The sequence below is a fragment of the Hetaerina americana genome, unplaced genomic scaffold (genome assembly GCF_022747635.1).
Source record: "Hetaerina americana unplaced genomic scaffold, ioHetAmer1.1.p SCAF_29, whole genome shotgun sequence".
Lineage (NCBI taxonomy): Eukaryota > Metazoa > Arthropoda > Insecta > Odonata > Calopterygidae > Hetaerina > Hetaerina americana.
The window spans coordinates 551,344-568,721 of record NW_027286863.1 but is presented as its reverse complement, the minus strand read 5'-3'; the positions used below and the strand labels follow the sequence as shown (position 1 = coordinate 568,721).

Below are 17,378 nucleotides of genomic sequence, written 5' to 3'. Positions count from 1 at the left end.
GTACTCTCTATATCCATTCTCAGTATTCGCATGTCGAAATACCCAACAATTTTCGTCATAATTTTAAAAATTAGCAAGTTTTCGGCTCATCAAATCAATACTTCATATCTAAGTTAAGCTCTTACATTTAACTCCCTTCTCTTACGTGGGGTCGTGGCGAGAGGTTTCTCATTTTTATAAACTCCATTTTGGCAGAAAAATAATGGAAAACATACATATAATTAGAGAAGTGAATGAGTTGGAATATGACGGCTCTTCTAATGTCGCTCTGCAAACTTTCCCCACCAAATCAGTTGTCAATTTATTGATTTTCCCCCCTTCCCTTTGGCGTCAAAAATAAGTTGAAATAGCCGTAGCCAGCGTGGTCAACCACGAATTGGAGAAGCCGGGAGAAAGGAGGTGGATGGGAGGAGGCTGGGGCTTCAGTGGGAGGCGTTGTCGCTTTCTTGTATTTAATGGCTGTAAATGGCACAGGTTTCGATTCTGTATTTTGAATGCGAAAGGATAAAAATTTTATTTCGCTAACGTAATCGTTGGTAGGCGCGATATAGCGGTTAGAGAACGATGCTACCTCGCACTTGCTCGTGAACCCGATGACGAGTGTGCGCCCATGGGATCCGACCGAAGAAAGTTCAACTCGGGAAGGTTCAACGCAAAGCAGTATTGTTCGCCACAACCGGAATGCGAAACAATGAAAAACTTTCCCGCTGTGCTTCGAGAACTGGATTGCGATGAGTGAGGGAAATGAAGAGTTCTTGCTGGGGTGAAATTATTTCATTATAATGTCACCACTGGTTGTTCTGGATGTGCTTGAGGGTAAATATGTGAGAGATTAATGAATGAGTAAGGCAGGCGTACGAGATATAAATGCATGCCTTCTTCTCCCACCCACCCACATATCAGTGTTGCTGGCCGAGAGCCCAATGGCCTGCAGGGAGCACGAAGTAGCTTCCGCGAGGCAAAGGAGAGAATTAATTGTGATTCGTGCGCACGACGAATGTGATTTGTTCGATAAGAAGTAATGGAAGAATGTTTACACATTTAATGTGAACGGATAAATGGCTGAGCAAGTGGATAATTTTATATCTAAATGGGCCAATTGCTTTACCATTTAATGTTTGAGAAAAATGAGAGGATGAATGAGAATAGTGAAAGAAATGCGAAAGCCACAAGAAAGCTGGTTGACAGTATGAGATGCACATAGAACAGTGATTGATTACCAGCCCGATGCGGCAAAAATTGCAATGTATCAAAGTTGACTCCTCACAACATTATTTTTTGGAAACGAAACTTGAGTTGATCACGGCGCCTACTGAACGGAGGGAGCATGGGACGCATGAGGAGTTTTTGGAGGAAATTGGAGTTGGAGGGCGAGGAAGGGTTGTGGGTCGTGCGTTGACTGGATGCACTGGTAATATATGAAGGACAAAAGAATTGCACTTCTAGGGTTTGATCATTATTGAGAGAATCGATCCCAGTCTCGCTAAAGAGAAAATGAGAAGAGAAAATATTGTCCCAGGGGAAGTGGATGACCTCATAATGTCTTTGGTTAATGTGGTCGAAGAAAATCTACAAGATGAAAAATTCTACAAGTCTAGGTAGTCGGAGAGGACATATGACACATTTGATGAATGTGACAGAGCCGAAAGAAGTATTCATGGATAGGCCACTTTAGAAGAAATGAAGGAAAAGGATGAAGTCTTCAGAGTTCACTTTCAATGAGACCTTTTAGGGCGCTTATGTGAAGGAAGGATGAATGATGGAGGACGTGCATACATGAAATTATTTAGAAAGAATGGAGAGAAAGGGTTTGCGTCTGAAATACAGTCGACCATAAAAGAAGTGCTTGCTTCGAAATATTAGCGAATGAGATGTAGAGTAAGGATAATATAATAGCTAATGGGGTAGGTTCAAGGATGATATTTTCCTAAAACAATTATTAGGGGACCTTTAATGCCAAAGATTTGCTACGGAAACATCTGAAAAGACCCCACTGCCAGTCCAAGCCAGAAAAAATCCCTTTCCCACTTGACGTTACTTCTCATTTGTGGCGGGATCCAAGTTATACACGTAGATGTAGATGTTGCCAGCCAAAGATTTCTTCCTGTTTGAGTTTGCATGGCGTGGAGAGTAAAGAGAAAGACCTTTGCCAATGGAAGGTTAAGAAAATAACTGCACCTTCGACTACTTACCCTTTTCTGGTCCTTACGACCAGAAACAGGAAAATCTGCACAAAAGAAAATAGCTTCTGAGAAACCAATGGCAGTCCGTGTTGGAAGCATTATTTGGATGGCTAACCTTAAATGGGTTCTTGCTTCGTACGTATCTCAGCCGCGCTTCTTCACTTACTCTGCTGCCGTGAAGTTTCCTATGCGAACGTGAGCTCCCATAGAAGGGAGGAGAGGTTCGTTCCACACGGGAAAGGACTCGACAAAGAAGTCGAGCCTCAACAAACGACAGAGATTATGACGTCAGGGCGAAAAAGTCGGGAACTCTGATGTCACAACCTTGGTATTTTGCAAGGACCGATGATCCAAGAGTCTGTCCCGAATAATCGCCGAGATAACGTGCCCGGAGGAATGTTTGCCGCAGAATTCTGCGCCCATTTTTCCGAAGGTGGGAGGCCATAAGTGATGTACTCACTGAACCAGGCTGACTCGTCATTGGTGAGCGATACGTTCCTCGCGGATTCCTTCAAATCTGGCAGGAAGAGAGATTCTGTGGCGTTGTTGATCTCTTCGCTAGTGTTAAAATCAGCCAAGTGAAGGGGCGTGGGGCCCACTCTGGGTTTGGGCGAATGCGGCCGGAGCGAAGGGAGGGCCACGGCCGAGAACCCCATGCTCATTCCCGGCGCCAAGGACGACAGCCCCGCAGCGAAGGCCAGCAGAATCTAGGGAGATGGGTGGAATCCATTAGAATTGGGCTCGGGAAACATTGAACGAAAGAAAAGACCAAATAATGGGACAGAAAATGTTTCTGAAAGAACAATGATTATGTAAATGCACATAAGCCGCACGTATTTACCGCCTCTAGGGACTTGCACCAACGGGTATTTCGAGATCCGTGCAGATTGCATTCGCCGAAAGATGTCTGAAAAAACCACAGTTATTCGCCCAAAGGCTAGAGTGATAGGTGAGGAGTAGAGTCCACCATGTAATAAGTCCAACGGCGTGTGAAATTCACACATCAGGGTAGAGAGGACCAGTGACGTCATATCCCAATAACTGTATATTTAGGAGACATCTGAAATATGCATGTGCGTGCTCAATGTTGATCGGAGTAATCTTAAAGGGGCGGAGGGTAAATGGCTCATTTAATACTAAGCAATTAGAACTGAGCTCAGGAAACAATAAAAATATGACCAAATAATGTAACAAAAAAGGAAAAACAAAGAAAAAAACAAAAAATATATCGTCAATTGAATCTCTGAAAAAAGGCATACTCTCATAGCTTTTGCTATTTTAATTTCTAAATATGTCTACCATACCCGTAAAAGTTTTTTCTGAGGAATATTTGAGAGTAAAAGTTTAAAACTATTGAGTTAATTTTAACTCAATGTTGAAGGTTAAACCGAGCTTTATCGGAAATAAAGTGTAGAAATGCATAGTTATTGAGTGAAGCACCTATACGTCTGGGCACTTAACACACAAAAATCAGCAATCGCTATTGACACATACGAATACACACGTTGATTAAATATTGATAGAAGCAATATAAATTAGAGGATTGAGGCAAAGTTTTCTGGTTGCTAAATGTATTTGACAAATGCGAGTGAGCAGCAAATAGTTTTTGCTTCCAGCGCCCCGAGGAAGGCGGCAATGATATCCAGTGTCCTGATCATGCAATTGCGTCAAGGCCGAGTAGAAGGAGTTAAGAAGCATGGTCTTAGTGCCGGTTCTTCTAGACATTTCTTGTTTTCACGTCATCATTGAGTCGCGAATATCTTATTCATCGTCATATAAACTTGTCAAAAAATACTTAAGCATACGCATGCATTATAACAGACCGAGTATTTTTTGACGCCATTCTTTCGTAAATAAGATTTGGGAATTCTCCGTTCATTGTATTATCAGCCACGGTAATTAATCTTGAGGTAGGCGTGGTGCTCTCACGTCCATACGCCCCAATATGTGCGGGTGCAATTCCCAAGTGTGGGTGGGGGAAGAGTTCCCGTCCCCCTGTCTCAGAAATACTTGTGTTTTTTTTAAAATTAAACCTTTTGGTTGAAGTTTGAGGTATCAAAAGTCGTCGAAAAGCGAATTCGACGCTTCCTGTTCTCTGCTACACCCTTTTTTCTTCGACGCTTCCCTTTCACCTTTCATTCCATGGCATATGAACATCATATTGCATCCACTGCGTCCTTCGAAACGCTCAATGGCTTTCGAACTTTCGAAAGCCATTGACATTTAACGATTATTTTCGGTGCTAAGCGCACAATTTTTCAAAAATGTATGGCTGCATGGAGTAAGCCTGATAATTGTGGTAAGTAACGAATAATTTGAAACTGGAACGTGAGGTCACTTCGGATTTCCTGAACATTGGAGAACCTGAGCGTGAAAATTCGAAGAATTGGCCATATATGTTGGTAATTCGTGAATGAAATGACTCGTGAAAGGACGGAGCGGTAGAAAAGGGTCCATAACACAAAGGAACCCTGTGAAAGGGAATGCAGGATCGGGAATAACACTTGGGGAGACATTTAGAGCGTCCTGTGAAGCGTTGCCTACGGATGGTCGTGGTTGAAAGAGCAACGCAGCCCGCGAACACCTAAGTGGTTCAGGCGCACTTAGAATTCCTACGACGGACCACGAAGAGGAGGAAATAGGAAGTGGTCTGCGGAAGCATCACGGGAATAAAAACAAATACAAACGAAAAAAGACATTAAAAACCCCTGGGAATCGACACGTTAGAGTATAGCCAAGACAAAAACCTTGGAAAATATAGATTGAAAAACGGAGAGAAGTAGAAAACGTCTGATGAAGTTTCGTAACCAACAGGAAAAGTGGCACGATTCGCCTGAAAACAGTCGAGGAAGAATATATGCGAGGCATATAACCAAGAGGCAGAAGAATATTATAATTTGAACTCATTTCACCGAAGCAAATGGTGACCATATGAAGATTTTGAAATTCCTCCTTAAAGCCAAGGGAAGAAGTTGTCGGTAGAAATATGGTCATCAAGAAGTCACGGGCCATGGAGGATAAAGGGCAACTAATTGTACATCTACATCTACTTAATACCCCGCAAGCCGCCGCAGGGGCGTGTGGCGGGGGGTGTTAGGACACCACCCGTAATTTAGAAAAGAAAAATAACCGCATGCAAAAACCACAAATTCATACATCCGCATACAAAACATGGCATACATTCATGCAAGAACACTTACACCCCACACACATGCAAACACTCAAATTACCAACTAACATACACATGCACCTCAAAGTATACCTAACAGCTTTGCAGTGTTTAACTTTGCTCCGACTTGTGTAGAGAGAACAAGAACTGAGTGGAAGCATAAAAGATGTTATGCATCGCAAATTGTGCAATTATTAGCAAAACAATAAAGGCCGAAGAATTATGATTGAAGTATTACAATAGATCATGATTTGGAAAGGCTGAAGCCGTCTGAGGGACAATAAGAACACTTTAACTGAACAGTGTAATGTAAAATTCGCGCTGAGATAGAACGGGAAATTTTTCATTGAATATTACGAAATAGTGAAGAGATGGTAAGAATGCAAGGAGAAAATTTACCATGGAAGTGACCTCAGTGCAAAATATTTGAAGTTGAAGAAGACGGCGATGAGGCAGCTCAGGATCTGCGCATGTGTTAATATCGATTTTTGTTTCCAAAATTATTTCGTGGAGAGTAAGCTCTTACTAATTTGTGCACGATCATTTGTGGTCTATGGATAACAGAAATTGCACCATTGCACATTAAGAAGAACACATTTATCCCTATTTCCAAAAAAAGGGAAAGTAAATCTGAAAACTTTCGATCCACAAGCATGGCGACATTGTATCGAAGATGATCTTGGCTAGGATTGTTTACAGGAGAATGGAATGTTGAATGGCTGACTTCTGCGATGAAGACCAGTTTGGATAAAGGAAAAGTAGAAGGAAAGAAAAGTAAGGCAACAAGGCCCTAGGCTACATAGGGTGAAAACAAAAAGGGGCCCAACAAGGTAAAAGTTCGGGTGCAACTCGGGCATTTTTTTTATTTTTAGAAAGGCGAATATCTATACATTTTTAACGTGCTGTCCTACCCCAGCAGTTCTGATTGATCCCTTTTGACCCATGACCTTTTTGCCTTGGGGGAGAATAACGAAAATACTAGCTCTCTTAACGACACATTGTCGGAAGCCCCATTATTGCTAGGAGAAATGACCTCAAGTTCAAGGACAAATGGTCGAGAATCGCCCAATATTATTATTAGTGGACGACCAAAGAAATAAAAATGCTAATTAATCGTATAAAAACCGTTTCAACGTTCGGCGGAAACAATTATTACAGTATCCTCCGAAATAAAACCGCAAAATTCGTCAGGTTGTCCGACTCGCACCCAGCAATGTATCAAGATGCCCAATGACAATTTGGAAAAGAGGAAGGGGCAACAGTATTGGGTGCGATGAAGGTATTCGTCTTAAGAAAAGTGAAAGTGGAAGAACTGCAGAAGGAGACCCCAGATATGAGGTGTATGGATCGAATAAGGACATCTAAGAGAATAAATATTCAAACGGAGTCTGCCATGTGGACTTTAGGGGCTCTGATTGCTCTCACAACATCGGCTGCAAACGTATTCACTTCTGAAAGGCTTCAGTGTTTTGAGTTGGCATCAATGTGGAATGAATATCCTTGAAATATTATTAACACGTGGATAACTGCTTGCACCCGAGGCTGTGCTCGTTGTAAGTAGATATTCAAACTAGATTATGACATCCCATATTCTATTTCCTCCACCTGCGCGTGTTCGTTTTTTTCATTTGCCTGTCAATCAGTCACATTCATCGAAGGAAATCCCTTTCGTAGATCTCCATGTATTTGTGTGTTTTTCTATTTGACTTTCATTTTAGCTACGTTTACCACTATCACCGCGTGTCTAGTTATGGTAGATTCGTCGTCAATATACTCGCAATCGGATAAGAATGCCAGGGCTCACAGGAATAAATTATAAACCTTGAGGGGGGAGTAAAACGTTTGTGGTAAAAGAATTTGTCTAAGCAATGCATTGAAAATAAATTCATATAGCTTAGGTGAATTTTAGAGCTCTAAAGCAGATTAAACTACTGTTATCGTAGTTGCATTTCTTTTGACTTGATTGAAAATGTGTGGGTATGAATTATTTTAAATGATTTTTTCAATCTATTAATTTTATCAATTTAATCCTCATTTATTTTTATCATAGATTATGTATTCAACTAGATTATTGATGAATAGCTGCCATGTGATTGTTATAAGCAGCGAAGCGAGAGAAATATGGTGAAAGAAGACTGGTTTTACGATAAAGATAAGATTATTCTTCTTTGCGCAAATGTAAAGTATTAGAATTTTATTTGAATAGAATATGTGATGTGAAGTAGGAACATTATGCGCATTGATTCCCTCGGTAGAAATGCACGCGAATGACTTGAGAGGACAATTGAAATTAAAGAGCAATAAAATGCGTGGTGAGAATCGCCAAGTTTCTCTCCATGTCACGACGAAGAGGTAAATTTATAGTCCCCGAGTTAGGAAACAGCTGAGGAAAACTATTTCTAATTTCCACGATATCAATCGTCTTCCCCCAGTAAAAGAAGGCATAAAAACGATTAACTGAAACCTAATCTGAGCATTAAGGATGCGATGAAAGGGCTAAATGAGCGTTGGAGACTAGGAAATGAGCAAAAAGGGGAAAAATCAGTGAGCTGGCGGAGCCACGGAAAAGGGGCGCACGCAGTCAAATCAGACGACATGGTCTGTGGTCAGAAAGCGAGAGGTTTTTAGGAGAAGGAAAGAAAAAGCAATGAAATGAAGTCTTGGCAATAGTGTATATTTTAAGACAAAATCGCCTTATTAAAACAAAAAAGGCGAGAAATAAGAGAAAAGAAAATGATGCGGAGACTCGCAGTTGATCTCATAGGGTCTAACGCTCAATATTCATGACAAATACTTAACAATTCCGTCTTATTTATGCTTCAAATCTGGATCCCTGGGTCCATCTCTACAGCCCCTTTACAGCCGGACGTGATGGTTTCTCTCCCAAGCCAACGCCCCAGAACAGGCCCCAGTATGACAAAAGGGGGTGAGGTATTTAATTCCGGTCGAGTACCGATTAATGTCCCTCCCCCTGATTCATTGTCCCAACACAACCCACACCGTCAGGAATAATCAGTGTATTAGGATGCTTGAGCCCAATTGTGCAATGTATATTAAGGAGAGGTTTTGGCAAGGAATAGCTGAGACCCTATGTAGAGCTTGTTTATACGACAAAATTATCGTTTCATATACAATATTTATGACGTTCAAGTACTGTAAAGAATAATGAGAGAGTTAAAATAATTTTACAAACATATATACACAAGGGCGATTCAAAAAGTAATGTCTGCTATTTTTTTCATGAAAAATCAAATTTACTCTCAACTTTGTGTACATCGTCAGAAAGGCTGAGCATTTAGCTATTTCTCTACTTCGTCGCCTTGACGATCAACCAGTTTTTGCATCCTTGTAAGCAGCTTTTTAGTACCGGCGTCGTACCTTTCTCCCACCGCGTCACGAAGCCAACTGACGATTACCTAATATATTATATACTATATAATGCGTGGCAAATGTTTTATTTTAATATAATTTGTTGGGGCATTCAGTGAATTATTAGTCGATGCTAAGAATTGTAGAACTGTTTTGTCCATGGATCCATCAAATTCAACCTCAATCGGTAAATTACTGCTTTTGGTGAATATTACTTCGACTTTTTTTCAATGGTTAATTGAAACGCTGTATAATCGAGTCAAAATTATGACTAATGAATGTTAGTTTGTAGGTTCATTATCGGGCAGAAATTGATTGAGAGATATTAATGAGAATAGAACAAATTGACAATCAGGAAATTAAATTTTGAAGTATGGCATAAGTTTAACAGGTACTTTATTTAAACGATCCTGGCGTCATGAATGTTCTCCGCCTCACTATTAAGAACTCATCTCGTTCAAATTGTCTTTCCTGTTTGGAGGAGAGAGCAGGGTTCCTTTCTGTGCGGTGGGCTTAATTATAATTTGTCTAGTTTTAATTACAGCAATTAGTGCTCATGGAAAAGAGAGTATGGAGCCCATCATGGTGAAGCGAAGCTTTTTGCCTTTCTTTTTTTTGGCGATTTTTTCTTCAAGCTTTTCTAGCATGCTCGTCGACTTGACCTATTACAACATACAAACGAAAAGGGAGAATACTATATTTTGCGTTAAGAGATTTATTTATCTGAGATTGCTGAAAATTGGAGATTTATCGAGCTTGAAACAACGTGAAGGACAATGACTTTCACCTAAGCACCTTTAAGGAAGCATATACTCTTCATTACCTCATCCCATGGCTCATAAACAAATTGATACGGGTAAAAGTCAAAGGCGTTGGTGAAAAGCTTCAGGATTTGGTGAAAAAGCTGGCACTGCGAATTAATTACTAGTTCATACTACTGGAATAGCTCCATGTTCTCACTGTACGTGTGCTGCATAACACATTGACACCGTGTCAAGGTATCGAAATTGAGAATTTTTTAAATTTAGAAATTTTCACAATCGAGTTTCTGTGGAAATCAACAGCAAAAAAATGAAAAGATTTTGAGGTCATTTTGCAGTAAATTGTAAATGTTTCTTTGTGCCCTTTAGTGATATCATTTGACGCTGATTTATTGAATGATCTGCGCCTGATGCTTTCAATCTTAATTAAGAAACATAAATCAAAGGCTAATTATAACCCTTCACTGTGGGTTTCGTTTGCATTCTGGAACACTCCGGACATCACTGACTTTTTTATTGTCTGTTCCACAAAACCTTGAAAGCATTAGTTTGAAATTTTAACTGGTCAACAAATCGCATTACCGTTGTAAATAATCGTCGCCATTGAGCTCCTAGAAAACTCCTACTAACGAAGTAATAATATTGGATAATTTTAAAACAAAACTCTGTTCAACATGAAAAATAAGCTTTATTGCGACCTAGTTTTCACTGCTCTGCAGTGTCATCAGTCAAAGAAGTTGAATTCACGCAGGTATTATATATGGCTTGGGGGTGGGTTGGAGAGGGATGGGTTGGGTGTAAAGGGAGGACACCATCCACGATCGGCCTTCGGAAGTTAGGGACAGAGTGAGGGGGTGGGATGGGGTGGAAATGGCAAAGTGACCCGTCAATATAGGAATGTTTTTCCCGAAAACCAACTGACATCCTTTTCGCTCACTCCTGTCGGAGAGACAAAGTTTATTTTGAAAATTACGGGTATTCTAAGAGTGAAGGAACTGACTGAAATGGCGAATGAAAATTTCGCTGAACGGACGGTGTCGGTGATTTTTCCGGTTTGCCAAGAAGGACCTCCAAGTGAAAAGCCTGGAATGTTGGCAAACATTTCAATTAAGCCAAAGTGCAGGGAATTCCAGTGCAGGCGATACGCTTCTTTCATGATATCTCCTCCACAAATACGTCGGTGAAAAAATTGATAAAGTAAAAGAAATGTTGGTCAATAACCGCAAATTAACCATCAGAGAAATAGCGGAGGACTTGAACATTGCCTATGGATCCGCCCAAGACATTGTGGTTAATGATTTGGGTTTCCGTCGTGTAGCAGCAAAGTTGGTGCCAAAAGACCTCAATTTCATGCAAAAAAGAGACCGTGTTGACGTCGCAAAAGACATGATTTGCGAGGCTGAATCCGATCCCACATTCATCAAAAGGATCATTACTGGAGACGAGACGTGGGTTTATGAGTACGACACGCAATCCAGACATCAGGCAAGTGAATGGCGTTCACCAAATGAGCCGAGACCAAAAAAACCACGTCGTTTTCAGTCAAAAAAGAAGGCAATGCTGACGGTTTTCATGGATTACAACGGTGTAGTGCATCATGAATTTTTGCCAGAAGGCCAGACAGTAAACAAAGAGTATTATTTGGGCGTTATGAGACGTTTGCGTGAAGCAATTCGCCGAAAGAGACCAGAAATGTGGGCAGAAAACTCGTGGATTTTGCACCATGATAACGCACCGTCGCACAGTGCTATCATTATTCGTAATTTTTTGACGAAAAATGCAACAAATACCATCCAACAGCCACCGAATTCACCTGATTTGGCTCCCTGTGACTTCTTTCTGTTCAATCGAGTTAAAAAACCATTACGGGGAACGCGTTTTAGCAGCCGAGAGGAAGTAATGGAAAAATCGCAGGAAGCACTGATGGACATACCGAAAACCGAATATAAAAAATGTTTCGAGGATTGGATCAAGCGCTGGCATAAGTGTGTTGCAGTAGATGGGGATTACTTTGAAGGGGACAATATAGATTTAGATGAATAAACTTGTATTTTTAATTTTCTGAATAAATTCCGGGAAATTTTTGATCAAGGTATATATATAGCAAGTTATGCTTTCAAATTCGTTGTCAACCACGGTAAAAAGCCATTTCAATGGAAGTAAACGACCGAAATCGCCGCTCAAACTCACATCTGAATGAAAACAGATTAATTAACGAGCCCCTGGTGGTTCCCTCGACGATCACAGTTTCACTCGTGCTGTCTCCTCCATCATTCTTTGACCAAAAACCTCAAGTGTTGTTATTCACCTTAAATAAACCAAGCATATCGCTCACATTACTCATAATATCATTGAAGTCTAAAATGAATGCCGTGGCGAAGCAGAATTTTTTCACAATATCTCGCCCGTGATACAGTTACCATATCATCATGGGACGGTGGCCCACCAATTTCACTTGGATCAACCAGATCAATAGACACTAGTTTGCACGAAATAACACCATTACTACCTCACTCCTTCTCTCCTTTCTTCTTCGGAGATTCAGAAATGAATCCTGATCCAGGTTCCTTAGCTTTTGCGCGTGAGAAGACCGAAAGTTTCTTTCTTCTCATTTCAATTTGATGTATTACTATTCATGATTGAAAATCTTTAGTCCTGAGATAAGACACAAGATTAGGTAGACATCAGATTCTTTGGTACATATACCCAATGCTTTGGTAGCGAAGTGATATTAAATTTTAAAAATCAGCTTTCCGAATCTGCGGAACTATGTTATGAACGTAATTAGATGTTTCGTTCTTCATTGATTAGTATAATGTTAAGAAAGATTAGCGGATTTGAAATTAAAACGAGCGCAGTCCTTCCTTAGCTGTAATGAAGTAAAGTTGAACCCAATAATGAGTGCTGGCAAGGGAGGGGTCGTAAGACTGTAGCTGAAATATTATGATGTGCGGGAATGTTAAAGGTCTCCGGGGCGCTGACCCCCCTCTTCGTTCTGGATGGATGGATGGTAACTCGATGCCATGAACGTATCTGGCTGGCCAACTGGCCTCCGTCGGACGCGCGCCCGCGTCGGCAAGGACGTCGTGGGCCGACACCCCCAGACGTTGCTTGCTTCTGCTGGGTATGCCGTGATTCCGATCTTCCTCGTCCGACGTCCGTCCCCGCGTGAAAGTAAATAGTGATAGCAAATGATATTTAATGCCGAATTTTGGACGTATAATTCGCCTTAGTAATAGTTCAATCATCAGGAAATAGAATGTACGCCGTCTGGAATTCATTTGAAATATATATTTAACCTTGCAATCGATGTGAACTCAAATTTCATAGCTCATATTGGCTCATAGGAAAAGAAAGAAAATAGAAGCGTAAAAATGTGAACACATGTTCATTGGGAGTAGCCCTTATGCTGTTTATGAAGGACTCGGAGAAATCTTCTAAAAAGTTTCAACCGTGTTCGTTTCGTAACACCGCAACAGCATTCAATTTCCTTCAGTATATATCAGCGGAGTAAATTAAACTTAATACGTAATCGCATTAAGGCATGGTCGTAAAAGCAGTCCGTGCATCTGTTTTGTTGCTGCCACTTGCACCACAAAGGCGGTCTCTTCGGGTTTACGATGCCAATGCACGCTCGACTCGAAACGGGAAAATTTATTGACCCGGCCGGCCTACTGTGGTCCAGCGGCCGGGACTACTTTGAATGCCGGGAGGAGAGCGAAGGAGCAGAGATGGAAGGAGGCGTCCTTGAGGAAAGATAACTAAATGGCTCACACACCTACGGTGTCCCCCATAGCTACTCCGGCTCAGGTCAGCTGATCGGTTCGTGGAAATGGGCTGCGAGGGAGGAAGAGAAGTAGCAGCAGAGATAAGGAACAACAAAGGAAGATTCGCGACGAGCAAATGACGCAAGGAGTCGCCATGAAGGAGTGAGGAGGTCGACTGGGAATGGGATAGTAGATCTGCTACCAGTGCAAGCATATGGGTCGAACACATTTGATGGCAATGAGAACGACCAAATTAATGAATGCATAAAAATTGTCGATATTTTTTTAATGCAATTTTGCGGCAGGTATGTTCGGACGTCGTGGACGACACCATTTCTATGTCGGGGCAAGTTGGGCGCGCGGGGAAATTACCGAATGAGATCGATTCGTTTACTACGAGCGTTTTCTCCCGATGTCCTCAGACAGGAGGGAAACCCCGTGGCTGTTCCTCTCCTTTTTGCAATATCCCGCGCACCTGAAGCAGAACTCTCCGTTAGATGTCTATGGAATCACATGGTTTCCACTGCTCTCGAGTAGCTTCCGCGAGTGTACGGAGGCGAAGGCCACGAGATGGGAGGCTTGACTGCCATGGACACCTTTTATCTCCAAACGCTCGGATTTCAAAGCACCGCGTTACGCAGGAGCAGGTTTTTAAAAACTGTTGCACGAAACTTTAATCGCTTGAACATTTCATTCACTTATTACTGCTACAACTTCTTAAAATAAAGGATCTATAAATGAAATTTAATTGCTAAAATACCAAAGAAACTGCGGGAGATGCCACAACGGTCACTTTTTACAGAGTCATATGCTAATGTGCATTTCAATGCAACAATTTCAGAGTGTAAAAATCATTCGCCTTTTTACACTCTGAAATTGTTGCATTGAAATGCAAATTTAGCGGATGACTCCGTTAAAAATTACTGTTGTGCCATCTCCCGCAGTTTCTTTGGAACTTGTATAAGGTATAAACACCATAAGTGTTTAAAAGTTGGCTTTAACCTCGTGGACTGTGGCGCGTCTCGCACGACTACGAATGCCTGTGACATTGTATGTATGGTATTTCTTCCCAACATCTTGTTCCTTTAAAGCACCCAAAATTTCAAAGTTTAAGAGGACGCCTCGATAGCTTAACTGGCTAAAGTACTTGAGCGGAAATTGAGGGATCCGGGTTTGTATCCCGGTCAAGGTGAATGATTTTTACCCTGTGAAATTGTTGCATCACAATTGGTGAAATGTAACAGCAATATTTTTATTGACAACATACTAATATAGATTGAAAAATTATGTCCACCATATTCAGCTATTTGAAATTAGTATTCAGCGTAAAAATTAATTTAATTAACGTTGTGAAATATCTCTAAATTCTTTGGTGGAAGTTATTCCAAAAAAAGTGGTTTATTTCATCATTTTTCCATCGAAGCATTTTTTTCGGTGTAGATGGGCGGCGGGTAGCAGTGGATTAATTACCATTTGAAGCTGCTGTCAAATGGATCGAAAGGGGTTTTTGGACTGATATCGCTCCGGAAAAGAAGAGGTCCTGATCATGCGAATTGTCGCGATGCATGATTTCGAAGATTTCCATGCCCTCCCTCTCCGTACTTCGTGTTCAGAAAGGGATTAAGGCGCAGAGCGCGGGGTGCTTCCTCTATTACCCACGCCTTCATGACATACTCCTCCCGATATAATTATTTTATAGTATCGAGAAAATATGCATTTCGCAAAATGAAGAGGAGGAATAAAACAGGCGGGAAGGCATTCCTCCAATATCAAATGAATCGAGTCCTCAAAATATAGCTTCGAGACCAAGTGATACAGCTTCAGGCGCAACATGGTGGAAATCCTTCATGATGAAAGAACACACTTTTATTCCACATAGAATTTTTTAATTACGACCTAAATGGTCGGTCACGACATGAACATGTTGCGCTGTAACGATACCTAGGTCGTAATAATTTTTTCTTAATTCTGTTTGGGAAAGCAAACTGTCTTCTTTCATCAAGCCCAATTGTGTTCAATTTTTGTGCTGGTCATATTTATTTATTTTATTTATTTATTTATCGACTTAATTGGGCGAGGTTGGGACTAATAGTCCCTTCTTCCAACTAACCCTACATTACAGACATTTGACGACAATCACACACAACCAAGCCCTAGATGGAGGGAAATCCACCTAGGTGGGAATCGAACCCACGACCTCTGGGTTGGTAGGCCGAGGACGTTACCCCGCCGCCACCGGGGCCGGCATAGTGGTGATATTGAATTATTATTTTAATATCAAGACGGTGACGCTCATTCTTTTTACCGTCCCCGGTGGCGGCGGGGTAACGTCTTCGCCTGTCAACCAAGAGGTCGTGGGTTCGATTCCTGCCTAAGTAGGTTGTCCTCCACTCAATTAGTCTACCTCCACTCAGGATTTTGGTGTTTGCAATTGTTTCTATTATTACATATATATCATTGTTAAAAGTACAATGTAAATGCCAAAGTGCTGTTTAATGCGAAATAAAATAAGAGTGAGATGGAAGGGCGAGGGTGAGAGGATTTTCGTGACGGGGATGAAGGAATGAAAGGCAGGCGACGTGACTTCACAGAAATCGAAGCCAAAGATGAAGAAAAGCTGTCCAAGGAGATCCGCTTGGAATTCTCCTCCTCGGTGGACACTACCTCTAGCGAGGTTCCAAGTGGACATGAAGGATCGATCCAATGGAGACCTTGGAAGCCGAAATCCAATCGCTCCACCCTGCCCGGCCTTATCGCTCCCCTCCGCACCCTCGCCAATCCAATCCACTGCTTCCCACAATCCATTTCGCCATTTATTCCGAAGGCAAAGAAACAATTAAGCATTAGAGTCGACTCGGAGCGCAATCTAAACATTAAACTCAAGCATATAAATTTATCGCAAATAATTGGCTGTTGTTTGAAAATATTTTGCCACCCTCCTCCTCCAATTCTAGTTTCTTGAAACGCATCTAATATTTGGCATTCAAAAATGAAATTTACAAAATATTAATTTTTGAAACAAATTAAATAAGTTCAAGGAAGCAAACAAGATTTGCGAAGATTTTATATTCCTAAGCTGAAATATGAAGGAAGCAGGATATGAACTAGCGCGGAGAGCACAAAAGTACCAGTCTTCAATGATATTATTAATTTTAAATTATTTTCATATTTAAAAAATATCTTAATAAACTATTACTATATATACTGCCTAAATAAATAACATGTTTTCAATGCTAATTCTATTTTTATTAAATGGATGAGATCACTTATGATTATAATATATCCAGGGTGAATGTCAAGAATGAATTTCGGAAAGCGTTAAGGGAATACGAAAGGAAAAGGTAAGCGGAAACTTTGAAAGAGAATCTTAAAACATTTCGGTCATACGTCAGAGAAGTTCAGGGATATAAGTCAACTGTCAATTCACTCAAAAATGATGAAGCCGAAAGAGTAACCAGCAGTTTGGAAGGAGCTAACATATGAAATTCCTTCTTTCAAAGCGTCTTCACTAATATCTCAGAGGACACCCCCGATAGCTTACCAAATCGTGCCGATCAACCGATGCCCAAAATTGGAATCTCATATAATGGAATAGAACGTTTACTGAAAAATATTAAGCCTAATAAATCCTCCGGGCCCAATGAAATACCCGCTCGTATTTTTGAGGATCTAGTTTCCGGAATTGCCCCATATCTAGAAATAATATTTAAGAAGTCGCTGGTGGATCAAACATTTCCCAGAGATTGGAAAATGGCTAACGTAATGCCAATATTTAAAAGCAGAGGCAAGGAGAAATCGAGTAATAAAAGATCTATTTCCCTCATATCCATTTCGTGCAAGGTTATGGAACAAATAGTCGCTATTTCGAGCGAAAGAAACCTCGATAATCAGAAGTTATTGATGAACAATCAGCACGGTTTTCGAAAAGGAAGATTCTGCGAGAGACAACTTGCGCTTTTTGTTCATGAAATTCTTATTTCGGTAGTTAGCAATGTTCCAGTAGACGCGATTTCTCTAGATTTTAAGAAAGCCTTTGACAAAGTACCTCATAGTAAACTACTCACAAAGCTAGAAGCATATGGAATAGATAATAATATCCGGGGTAGGACTTCTTGAATGGTCGGGTTCA

General features: G+C 40.9%; 1 protein-coding gene across 1 annotated transcript in view; it reads right to left on the bottom strand.

Annotated features, from left to right (window-relative positions):
* Positions 1 to 17,378, bottom strand: part of LOC139689895 (facilitated trehalose transporter Tret1-like) — a 68,774-nt gene that overhangs the window by 29,936 nt on the left and 21,460 nt on the right. Inside the window, exon 3 of the mRNA XM_071587013.1 lies at positions 2,644 to 2,890. Within this exon, the coding sequence (XP_071443114.1) occupies positions 2,644 to 2,890 (247 nt within the window). The remainder of the gene's footprint in view (positions 1 to 2,643; positions 2,891 to 17,378) is intronic.